The sequence below is a fragment of the Octopus sinensis genome, linkage group LG10, assembly GCF_006345805.1.
Source record: "Octopus sinensis linkage group LG10, ASM634580v1, whole genome shotgun sequence".
Taxonomy (NCBI): Eukaryota; Metazoa; Mollusca; class Cephalopoda; order Octopoda; family Octopodidae; genus Octopus; species Octopus sinensis.
The window spans coordinates 51,292,157-51,304,163 of NC_043006.1; the positions used below are offsets into that span (position 1 = coordinate 51,292,157).

At 38.1% G+C, this 12,007-nt stretch overlaps 1 protein-coding gene across 2 annotated transcripts in view; it reads left to right on the forward strand.

The window, feature by feature from the left end:
• LOC115216563 (tubulin alpha chain) overlaps positions 1-12,007 on the forward strand; it is an 86,994-nt gene that overhangs the window by 73,141 nt on the left and 1,846 nt on the right. Inside the window, exon 1 of one of the 2 annotated variants that reach the window (XM_029786028.2) lies at positions 7,778-7,948. The exons of the other annotated variant lie outside the window; for it this stretch is intronic. Within the exon in view, the coding sequence (XP_029641888.1) occupies positions 7,946-7,948 (3 nt within the window). The 5' untranslated portion in view covers positions 7,778-7,945. Of the gene's footprint in view, positions 1-7,777; positions 7,949-12,007 lie in introns of those variants that run through there. 2 annotated transcript variants of the gene reach the window in all.

The following is a 12,007-nucleotide window of genomic DNA, read 5'->3' on the forward strand; positions in this document are numbered from 1 at the left end:
CGACCCCGAAAGGATGAAAGGCAAAGTCGACCTCGGCGGGATTTGAACTCAGAACGTAACGGCAGACGAAATACCTATTTCTTTATTACCCACAAGGGGCTAAACACAGAGGGGACAAACAAGGACAGACATAGGTATTAAGTCGATTACATCGACCCCAGTGCGTAACTGGTACTTAATTTATCGACCCCGAAAGGATGAAAGGCAAAGTCGACCTCGGCGGAATTTGAACTCACAACGTAACGCAGACGAAATACCGCTAAGCATTACGCCCGGCGTGCTAACGTTTCTGCCAACTCACCGCTTTCTCTCAGATTACACTCTACCGTTTTTCAATGGGCAAGGACACATTGGATACTGTTATCTTAGACATGAAGGTCCAAAGACAAATGGCTAGAATACCTTCATAAAATACTGCTCAATCAAGAAAAACAACAGGAATGAAGCTACGAGCCAAAACGGATAGCCGCTATGCTATATCAGATAACGCCAAAGTGGTCGATATCGATCCTTAGGGATCGATAGTACTATCTTTCGGGTTGATGAATACCTCAAAGTCAGAAGTATATCAACTGAATGATTGCGGTTGAAAGTTGATATAAGAATAAAAATACATAAAATATTAAATAAGATACAATTTACTGCTATATATTTCGTATATAAATACATAATTAGTTGTTATTGTCTCTTTATGTTTCCTGAAACAAGAATAAAGTAATAAAAATTTACCCTTAGGTGGAATCACGGAGCAATGAAATACATATATTACCCGTTTCCACACAGATAACTTTATTTAGATTTTCTTCTCTCATAAGCTGTATGTTTTTTTTTTTTTTTTTGCTTTATCTTGGAGTATCCGATATGCATATTATTTGGGTTTTTTTCATCACTAACATTGTTTCTTTGTAGCATTTTAGAATATTTTGGTTTGACCTTAACAATGTTTTCAATTATGTAGCAAAAATCCGAGTTGTGGCAATACTAGGCTGAATTTATCGGCCATGTCATTTTCCCTGCTACGTTGCCAAATTGGGACCAACCAGCGAATGAATATTCAACACACACAGCTATTCATAATCATGGCTTCCACTTTAACTTCCACTTTAAAAATCGTTACAGATCGCTCATTGTTAGCTCAAATTTAGGTCATTTAAATGCGTTAAAATGTCAGACATATAATGCTACCATATCTAGCTAGGGAAAGCTATTGGACCATTCGCTCTCATCGAATGATTTTTTTCAAGAAAAATAGTTAACAACTCAAATATTCTAATATACAACTCGAATATTATATGTACTTTGCAGCCAGATAGCCAACACACTTCAGAATGAAAGAGTAGTTGTCCATGGGCAGTATGCACACACACACACACACGCACACACACACACACACACACACACACACACACATTCGACCCGATAAAAACATGAATTTAAAAGGTGAGCTTTTTGTAAAATGAACTGCTTTCAACTGCCTTTTCCAGTGTCATCTTCAATTTTCGCGACATATGTCTTGTTGTGAACGCTTCTTGTAAGTAGTAACGAGTCCATTTGATATTTGTTATCATACATTGACTACTGGTTGAGCATACGCATGATGAAATGTCACATAATATAATCACAATATAAAGTATTCATAGCAACAATTTCGAACCTTGCTATGCCATTAATATCTTCGTCAATGCAGTTAAGTATTAAATTTCAGAAATAAAAAGCAAATATATATATATATATAGAAAACACGCCAGCTGTCACTGAATATTCAAAACGTTTCTTGTGGAAGGTGTGACATTGTCGAAGTTGACCTCGCATTAGAAGTGTATAACGTTTCAGATAAAAAATTTTATTAGTCTTATAGTGAATATGTGGATCTTTACCTTTTGACCTACAGATTTAAAAAATATTTTTTTGTAACTAAACACTTTTAAACTTCGAACACTGGTAGAATGTCATATAAAACACATTTTGCTCTTAGCGTTTTTTGAGAAAAACTTACATTTACGAAGTTATTTCACGTTAAAGTTCTCGTATTTCGGTAATTTCAACCAATCAGTAACGTGTATTCAGCTGAATAAAATTACTGCTGTTGTTTGTCAACAAGAACTTCCGGCGGTGTATATTTCGTTTGTCACTGTTATTTATGACAACCCTAACCCTAAAACCTTAAAACCAGTACAAACGCACGAACTATGTCATAAATAACAGTGACAAACGAAAAATACACCGCCGATACATGTTATTGACAAACAACAGCAGTAATTTTATTCAGCTGAATACACGTTACTGATTGGTTGAAATTACCGAAATACGAGAACTTGAACGTGAAATAACTTCGTAAATATAAGTTTTTCTCAAAAATGCTAAGAGTAAAACATGTTTTATATAACACATTCTACCAGTGTCCGATGTTTGAAAGTGTTTAGTTACAAAAAATTATTTTATAAATCTGTTGGTCAAAAAGTAAAGATCCTAATATATTTTACACTTTTAAACTCGGTTTATGTATGACTGCCAAAATTAAATTTATCCAAGACGCCAGTAACTCATGGCCGACCTTGGCAGAGAATATCTGCGAGTGTTGTTTTGGTGCCGTGTTTTTACCGAGTGCGTCTCAGCATGCTTCAGCTTCATTTCACTTCATTAAAAACGTTTGCCTTCCGATAAGCCAGAACGATCTCATGGAATGTCCTCCTACTTCTTGGCTGTCTCATCTGTTTGTATATTTATAACTAATTTCCCAATCTTTTCTTTTTTTTTTTAAGAAGGTTGGTTGTGATTTGAGGGAGATTTGACTGTAACTCCTAGCAGGGCAGACAACCATGTCTCGATAAGTGTGTGGTTTTTTTAATGGGTGAAAGCAGTTTGCACAAAACCAGTTGATTTCGTGAGGTAGGATGGGATATAGTCGATCAAAGTACCAGCCAAGTACTCATATTTAACTGGTATTTATTTTATTGACCAGGATGGTTTAAAAGCAGAGTTGATCCAACACTCTACTAATTCTCGCATTACAATGTTAAAGCAGTTTTACTATATCCTAATAATTAAGCTAGTATTACCATAGTTAACGAAGGCGCATCAAAAAAAGCCAACATGAAAATATTATCAAAAGCATACAAAGACACACACACATAAAAAAAGGCTTTGAAGGAATATGTTTCCATTCTTTTTATTTCTCCCACAACCAGGCAAATGTAGAGGACAATTTGGTACATGTTTTGTCTTTATCATAACTTGATCCCATGAGTATAACCGCAGATGCTACCACAAATGTACCTAATCAGCACACAATTTGATTTATAGTTTATAAGGGTTGTAAATAATATTCAAATTAGCTGTTAGCGACAATAGCAGTATTGGTAACAATTAATATTAGTTCCTCCAACATAACTGGATGTGTTGCGGAGATCACCTTTAAACTGTTACTAACGACCAGAGATACACTGCACGTTGACGCGTAGTGACTATATCGGCTGACGAGACAATTGTCTATACCGATGGATGGCACAACATTATCACGTGATTTCACTGTTTTCTGTGGATCTTCACTCTGTAGATCAGCATCGTACCTAAATGCCAAAACAAAAATCAGTCGAACCGATATAGTATAATAATGGCCAAACAGTCTGTGATGTCGCAAAAAGCCAGCAGGCCACGAATGAATAAGCTATTAGCAACGGCCTATAGATCATTTTTAATTCTTTTACTTGGTTCAGTCTTTGGACTGCGGCCAGGCTAGACCGCCTTAACAGGTTTGGTCGAAGAAATCAACCTTAATACTTATTCTATGTCTGGTACTAAACCGCTAAATTATCTGACGTTAACAAACTTACACATGTCAAGAAGTGGAGAGACAAACACACACGCGCGCGACGTAAATGACGGTGTTCTATACTACTTCCATCTACTAAATTCAGTTCACAAAGCGTTAGTTGGTCTGGGTTGCAGTGGGAGACACTTGCCCAAAGTACCGCTCAGGGATACTTTTTAACAACACAGCTATATCTGCAAAGGAAATTAACTGCAATTGGTCAATAGCATAAATTTGCATACGTTAAGAGTCAAAAGGCGAGCCGAGAGTTTTACAATATTTGCAATATATGCTATTTTGCGGCATGTATATCACGTGAACGAAGCAGTTCAAGGTACCAGCTGAGGCTGGTAGTATCATGGTAGTTGGTGTGCAGACGTGTTGTGAATTGCTTCACAACGTATGTGATTTGAAATCTGCACAGATAAATGTGCAACATAATCTAATTCAGGAAATTATGCTTGACGAGTTCGGCCATAATGTCGTGGAAGCAACGAAATGCAAAAGGTAAAGCGCAGTCGATCACATTACACTGTTAAGATGGTTCGAGAAATTTCGTTCAGGTTTCAAGAACCTCGATTCCGGGGCCATACTCCAAACCGTACAGGTAAATCTAGGGAGAGCATCAGGTCAGCTCAGCATCGGCCATAACGTTGTGGAAGCAACCAAATGCGAAAGGTAAAGCGCAGTCGATCACAGTACACTATTAAGATGGTTCGAGAAATTTCGTTCGGGTTTCAAGAACTTCGATTCCGAGGCCATGCTCCAAACCGTACAGGCAAATCTGGGGAGTAACACTCGGAGAATATCAGGTGAGCTCAGCATCTGACAAATGTATGTCAGTGTGCGGCAAAAATAGCTAGCATTAGTTAGTAAAATGCAAGTTCTGAAGAAAGATAACGCAAGGACTCATACCGCTTGAACGACCCGTAATAAATAGGAACACATTTGTGACATAGGTAATTTGCATAATTTAAACAAAGATGAGCTGAGATAAATAACTCAGAATGTTAGTGTCGTACATTTGAACAACGTAATCAAATAACTGGTATATGAACTACAACATAAATTCTTGCGCAGGAGTGGCTGTGTGGTAAGTAGCTTGCTTACCAACCACATGGTTCCGGGTTCAGTCCCACAGCGTGGCACTTTGGGCAAGTGCCTTCTACTATAGCCTCGGGCCGACCGAAGCCTTGTGAGTGGATTTGGTAGACGGAAACTGAAAGAAGCCTGTCGTGTATATGTATATATGAGTGTGTGTTTGTGTCTCTGTATTTGTCCCTCCAACCGATGCTGGTGTGTTTACGTCCCCGTAACTTAGCGGTTCGGCAAAAGAGACCAATGGAATAAAGCTTACAAAGAATAATTCCTGGGATCGATTTGCTCGACTAAAGGCGGTGCTCCGGCATGGTCGCAGTCAAATGACTGAAACAAGTAAAAGAGGGTTCGTTAAAATTATTCGCGCCTCTTTGGACGGTTAAGACCAACTCCATTTAAAAGTAGAGATAATCTCACGATTCAAGAATCCACAAAGCTGATATGCCATTAAGGAAAAGGACAGGTTTATTGTTTGTCGGTGAGAGAATAGTCGTGAACACGTGTTTCTCGCTCTCTCACGATTCAAGAATCCACAAAGCTGATATGCCATTAAGGAAAAGGACAGGTTTATTGTTTGTCGGTGAGAGAATAGTCGTGAACACGTGTTTCTCGCTCAAAGGCCGTCATCAGCACAACATAGACTTGGAGGTAGATAAGTAAAGTAGTTTTGTTTTGAGAAAAAAAACCCACAAAAAAAAAAAACTCATAACTCATATAGATTCTGTTGTTATTTTCTAAGTGTTTAATCATGTAGGATGTATGGGCAGCGTTCATAAGCCAACAATATTCTTTTCAACTCTAGGCACAAGGCCCGAAATTTTGGAGGAGGGGGCCAGTCGATTAGATCAACCCAGTACGCAACTGGTACTTAATTTGTCGACCCAGAAAGGATGAAAAGGCAAAGTCGTCCTCGGCTGAGTTTGAACTCAGAACATAAAGACAGACGAAATACGGCTAAGCATTTCACCCGGCGTGCTAACGTTTCTGCCAGCTCGCGTCCGAATGCTTGCAGTAGAGTTGCAAAAGGCAACCAAAGACCAGGTGCGAGTATTAAACCAGACTAAGCCTGGTTGACACGTCTCAATAGAAGTAATGCGAAGAGGAGAGATAGCAGGGGGACCGAGTGCTAATCTACGTATTCTGCGGTTGAGAGGTCACTGTATGTTGCTTTGCTCGGAGGCCTATAACGCTGTAAAGATGGTCCTGTTGTAGAGGATAATAGTGGATGGAAGCACTCCGTCGGTTACGACGACGAGAGTTCCGGTTGATCCGATCAACGGAACAGCCTGCTCGTGAAATTAACGTGTAATTAGAGATATTCAGCGTGACACAGAGAGTGACAAGGCCGGCCCTTTGAAATACAGGTACAACAGAAACAGGAAGTAAGAGTGAGAGAAAGTTGTGGTGAAAGAGTACAGCAGGGATCATCACCATCCCTGCCGGAGCCTCGTGGAGCTTTAGGTGTTTTCGCTCAATAAACACTCACAACGCTCGGTCTGGGAATCGAAACCGCGATCCTACGACCGCGAGTCCGCTGCCCTAACCACTGGGCCATTGCGCCTCCACAGAGGATAATAGTAACAGAATAAGAAATAGATAGAGAGATAAATAGATTGATAGATACAGAGAAAGAGAGAGAGAGAGAGAGAGAGAGTGAGAGTGAGAGAGAGAGAGAGAGAGAGAGAGAATGTCTGTGACGTGATCACGAGTCTTTGCCAATCGGTTGCACGACTATTTTGGAGGTATGGTTTAGGAGATTTGTTGCGACTTGGAAGATTTTTGTTGGATGTAGCCCAATAATTAGAGATCGCCGCAATGTGAGCAGTGGATGTGTCTGTATGCTTTTAAAAGAGAGACATTTTTTTCTATGATAACATATCTAGATAGGTGTAGCATTCAGATACAATGATGTATGCTGAGGATAATGATTATATTAGTAGTGAGAATAATATCAATCGTAGTAGTTCGGTGGTAATGATGATGATGATGATTCCGCAGTCACCCCTGACATCCAGGGGTGAAAAGCATCTCAGCTGAGACAACGCAGTCTTTTTATGTGTTGGTAAGAACTACATTATCTAACATGCTCATTGCTTATGAATGACAGTAGGAGCCCTTTGGAAAGAGATTGAACTGCTAAAGCAGGTTGGGCGTCAACGCAGAGCCCCCCCCCCACTACTAGTCGTCGTCGTAGTAGTAGTTATTTAAACACAGGCAAACCTTGGTCAAAGCGCTCCGACCATGACCACTCCATCATGTTTTATATTTTTTAAATATGTATTTCTGATCACTTAGAAATATATATTTCTGATATATAAGGACTATTTGAGGAAGATTAGGATGCTATACCGAGCAAGTCGAGCGGCTACACACGGGAGTACTCGTAAGGACGGTGATGGTGATGATTAAAACGGACGTGAAAAAGAGCTGTAGTGAACTATCAACGGGTATAATAAAGCAGAAGAATAAGAACTATGTTGTTTATGAGTAATTGTATTGTGGACGGGTACTGTATATATGTGTAGCCACGTGTGTATGTGTGTGGTCAATCGGATTAGATTGTAAGAAAAAATGAAAGAATAATTAAAACTAAGCAGTCAGTAATGTAGTAAGCAAGTAAGAAACAGAGAGAAAGACAGAGAGAGAGAGAGAGGCAGGGAGGGAGGGAGAGAGAGAGAGAAATAAAAGGGGGTGGGGAAAGAAAGATAGACTGTAAACGAGTGAGGATCGGCAGTGAAATCTAATAATATTGCCTGTTTCCAACAGAATTGTCAGCACGAACGAGGGGGAGGGCGCCAACGAATCGGTGATGTAGACAGTGGGAGATAAAATAAAAGTGGGTAGTTGGGGGAGGGGGGGGGTAGGGTTGACTACTATATAAGCGAGGTTTCACGCATTAGCAGCAGTTTTCAAACTCACGAACGATACCTCATATCTGTGTGAGCACGAACGCTGTTAATTTACCACCCCCAAAACCTCACAGAATCTCTTTAATTCTTCGCTTCCTCTCTTCAACTGAAAAGACATCAAGACAACATGGTAAGTTATAATAACAATGATAACTGACAGTTATTGCTGTTATATTCAAATTATTATTATTTCATTTACGCACAACAGATAAGTCCGTTCGAAAAAATTCCTAACATCGCGTTAATTACTATTAGCAAATATCTTCCCTATTGGGAAGGCTCATTGCATCCCGTTTTTTTTTCTCTCCCCGTAATAGATTCTGCGTAAATACCAGCCATTTCTGTCATAGGTTTGCTATATCTGTTCCAATTCTGCCGAATAACTTTTGTACTTCCGAAGTCGGAGAAACGGAGTCAAGCACTAAGTGCAATTTAACTATATCTCACCCCAACTAAAATTTGTGGCATTGTGCATTATGTCAGTAATTAGCCTGTTAAGGGCATAAGCACTTAGGTGGAACCTTTTGTACAGAATGTAGGCCAACTGTTTGCTTGGCATTCTTCGATATTTTTTCCTCATACCTCGTTTCAGGAACTATAAATGATTGGGACTATTTTTGTGTCCATTATTTCACAACGTTTGAAATTATATCGAGTTGAATCATTATTTCGCCTTCTTACCATGGTCTTGTCATTTATAGAAGCTACATCGTTTAGTGTACAAAACCGTGTTTGAAGTCTCCCATAATAACTGTTGAATAAGTAATTAACCAGAGGCATTCAAGTGTTTGAGATCTTTTTCCCTACTTAACACTCGTTCTTTAAAACATTTTATATTCTAGGATATTTTACAGGAACGTAAATTGACTAGTATTTCATTTTTTTTTTCTTCTTTATTACCACCAGAAAGATAGGCAGTTTCCCTCGGTGGGATGTAGCTAAATGCCGCAAAGGAATTTTGCCCTACGCTTTAGCGAATCTTTCTACTGACGTGGTTGTTATTATCCTTTCCATGTGGGGTAGGAGATCAATAAATTAAATTTCCAATCTAGGAATGTAGTCGACTAAATCGATCGCCTGCACCACCGCCACAGATTTGTGGTTGTACTGATGTAAGTCTGGAAACTAATTTGAAAAATCTCGATGCGCTATTTTGCACATCATTTAGCCACAAATTTTGCTTTCTTCATTTATGCATTGAGCAAACAAAATCGTCAAATCCCATAAAAAGTGAGAAAATAACAAGTGCCCTTCCCTATCACTGCTGTACAAAATACTTGCGATTTCCTCTTGCTTCAACCGCCCATGTGCTGCTAGTCTGTGATGAGTTCGCCTCTTCGTGATAGTTTTTTTTTTTTTTTTTTTTTTCGAGGGAAGTAATTTCTCATTATTTTTAAAAGTTTGTGTAAAATTATTGTTCCTCGAGGAATAATGAGAATAACCGATTTATATTCAAATCACGGTGGACCTTCAGAATAGCTATTACTACCTCATGTGGAAGGAAAAGAGCAGATTTTTTTTATATATAGTATTCCTTCATTTCATAAAAGAATTACGATACGAAATATTTTTTTCATTCAATTTCAATTTTAAAAGAATATTCAGGAATATTCACAATTCGTTCCCCCTTTTCTTCCCTGTGAGGTAGTGATAGCTTGCTCAAATTGCTATGTAAATTTTGTAATTCTTCATTTGTAGTATATTTCAAAACTTTTCCCATACCTCGTGAGAACGAACATCGCTTCACTGAATGGAATAGCGTCGCGCGCTGAAAAATAGACGTTGCTTTTGCTAATAATACCTGCAATCAACAGCCGCTAAGCAAATTTCCACTGAATGAATATGATCATCATGTACAGATAGTTCATTAGAAATTTAAGAATGAATGATTCGTGTGGAGAGAATGTACAAAAGTGTTCTCTGCGTTTGTAGAAATAATTTAATTCTTAATTGTGGGTTTTGAAAACATGAATGGCTTTAAATTAGTTTTCCAGCCTCATCCACAGCGATTTATAAATTGCGTTTAGTTGTATAGACGTTTCATGTATCTATGCGCAAAAATTAAATTTGATTGCCAATATTTTGAACAATAATTGTAAGAATAGAATATTTGGCCTCGTATTGTTAATTTGTTCCTGGTCATTTCGCCTTTTGTGAATTATAGACAATGGCTATTACTACTCGCATTGTCTAGAAAACGTTCGCTCTTGTGGCAGCGCTAATTCAAATCACTTGTCTTACATGCAGCACACACCTGACTATCATCAGTAACAGTTTTTAAACAAGATCTGAAATTCCTGAAAAAAATGTTAAATATTACAGTGTGCCGCTTATTCCGAAATAATTGGCTTTTAATTTAGGTGTAGAAATGTTATTTCTGCATTGACTTTGACCTAAGTCTTGATTAGAATATTAAATCAACTCCAGTACATTAACGTATTTTATTTTTACTGGGCTGCGGAAGGGTGAAAAGTAAAGTTATCAACGTACGGCGGTTTTTTTTGGCGGCAAGACATTTTTGTCCGACACTATATTACGAATTTCCATTTCGTAATTTGGTGGCATAAAGTGACAATTTAAAAATAAGTGAATATAATTATTTTCGTTTATTAAATTTCTGTTGTATAAACCAAATCCGTTTAATAAGATTTAAGTACAGTTTTCTTTGTAGTAATCATCAGGATAAAGTCGTTAGATTAGAAAGGCGGGTGCTATTATCTGTATCATCAGCTGCTAGTTTGTTAGATGTTAAAACAGGATTTTAGGTTGTCTGACAGTTGACTCACCAAGAAAGGATTTTCGAATACTTTCAACTGCCCCCTCCCTTACTCCACTCAATGTATGTATGTGGGTGTGAATAGATACCACGCAGCAAACTCCGCCATTTTTAAATATCTTTTTACATCCTCCACCTCTCTAGTAACTTGACCGTAACGGTCAATCCTTTGCGACGTGCTAGAAATAGCAGCTAAATCATCATACTCTATTCTCTTAAAAAAAAAAGATTCCAAGTCATTAATACACACTTAAGTTCCATCATTATCATCTGTTGAAAGCTATTTGTCATCATTTCGTGCCTCGTGATTGCATTGCGGAAGAAATGCCGCATTCGCAACCGCTATATACCAAAACTGTTATCATTTTGACCTGAACGGCGGGGTTGGGAGAAATTAAAATTATTGATTATTGGCTATATGTACATTATGAACCATTGTCTATATGATACCTTCAGATGTTCTGCTAGTATTAGTCATCACTTTTAAGCTAAGCCACTCGAACCATCAGCCATTATTTCTAGGTTGGTCTGGTACAGTATTCGAAACTTCTGCGACTACTACGTGTGAGAATGACTGAGAGGAACGTGACATGCCGCATTTTTTTTTTTTTTTTTTTTAACAGACGAACATTAGTTTCAGAAGCCTTTGTCTTAGGAAAGTTTTATTTATTTATTTATTTTTATAAATTATGATATACCATATTTCGTTCTTGTTGATTCGTCCCGCCTTATGAATAATATCCCAAATAATTGCAAAGAAAAACGTCAGTGCTTTTTAAATTGAATAAAATGTAATCTTTTGCCTGCATTTGCGTAAATGTTTTAAAGTGCTGAAATTATGTCAGTTAATAAGAGTCTAAGAGTAAACGAATTTATATGAAATCTGGCTTTTTCCGATGGCGTTATTGCTGTTTACCATGATTTTTTAAAGGAGGGTATATTAACCAACAACCCGGTGGGGGAGGTGGGGAGCATAATTAAGAAATTCGTTTCAGAACCATGTAGTCACGAATTCGATCGATCCCACTGCAGTGCCGTATAGTGTTTTCTGCAATATTTTCGTATTGGCTAACCTGTGAGAAGAATTTGATTGTGATTAGTTTCAACATATAAGTGAATTTCGGCGGTTTAATAAAAAAAAAAAAAAAAAAAAAAAGTAACCAAAAAAAGAACTTTACGCAGTCTCTCCCACTCCTAAGAAATTGACGTTATACATTTAGTATTATATGTACAGAGGCTTCGTCGGTTGGACGAGCTTTTTATTTGCAGTATTATATATTCCTGCGAGTTGGAAGAATCATTAGCGCGCCGGGCAAAGTGCTTAGTGGCATTTCGTCCGTTTGCGAGTTCGAATTCCGCCGATGTCGACTTTTCCTTCTCGGGTTGATAAAGGAAGTATCAATTGAGTACTGA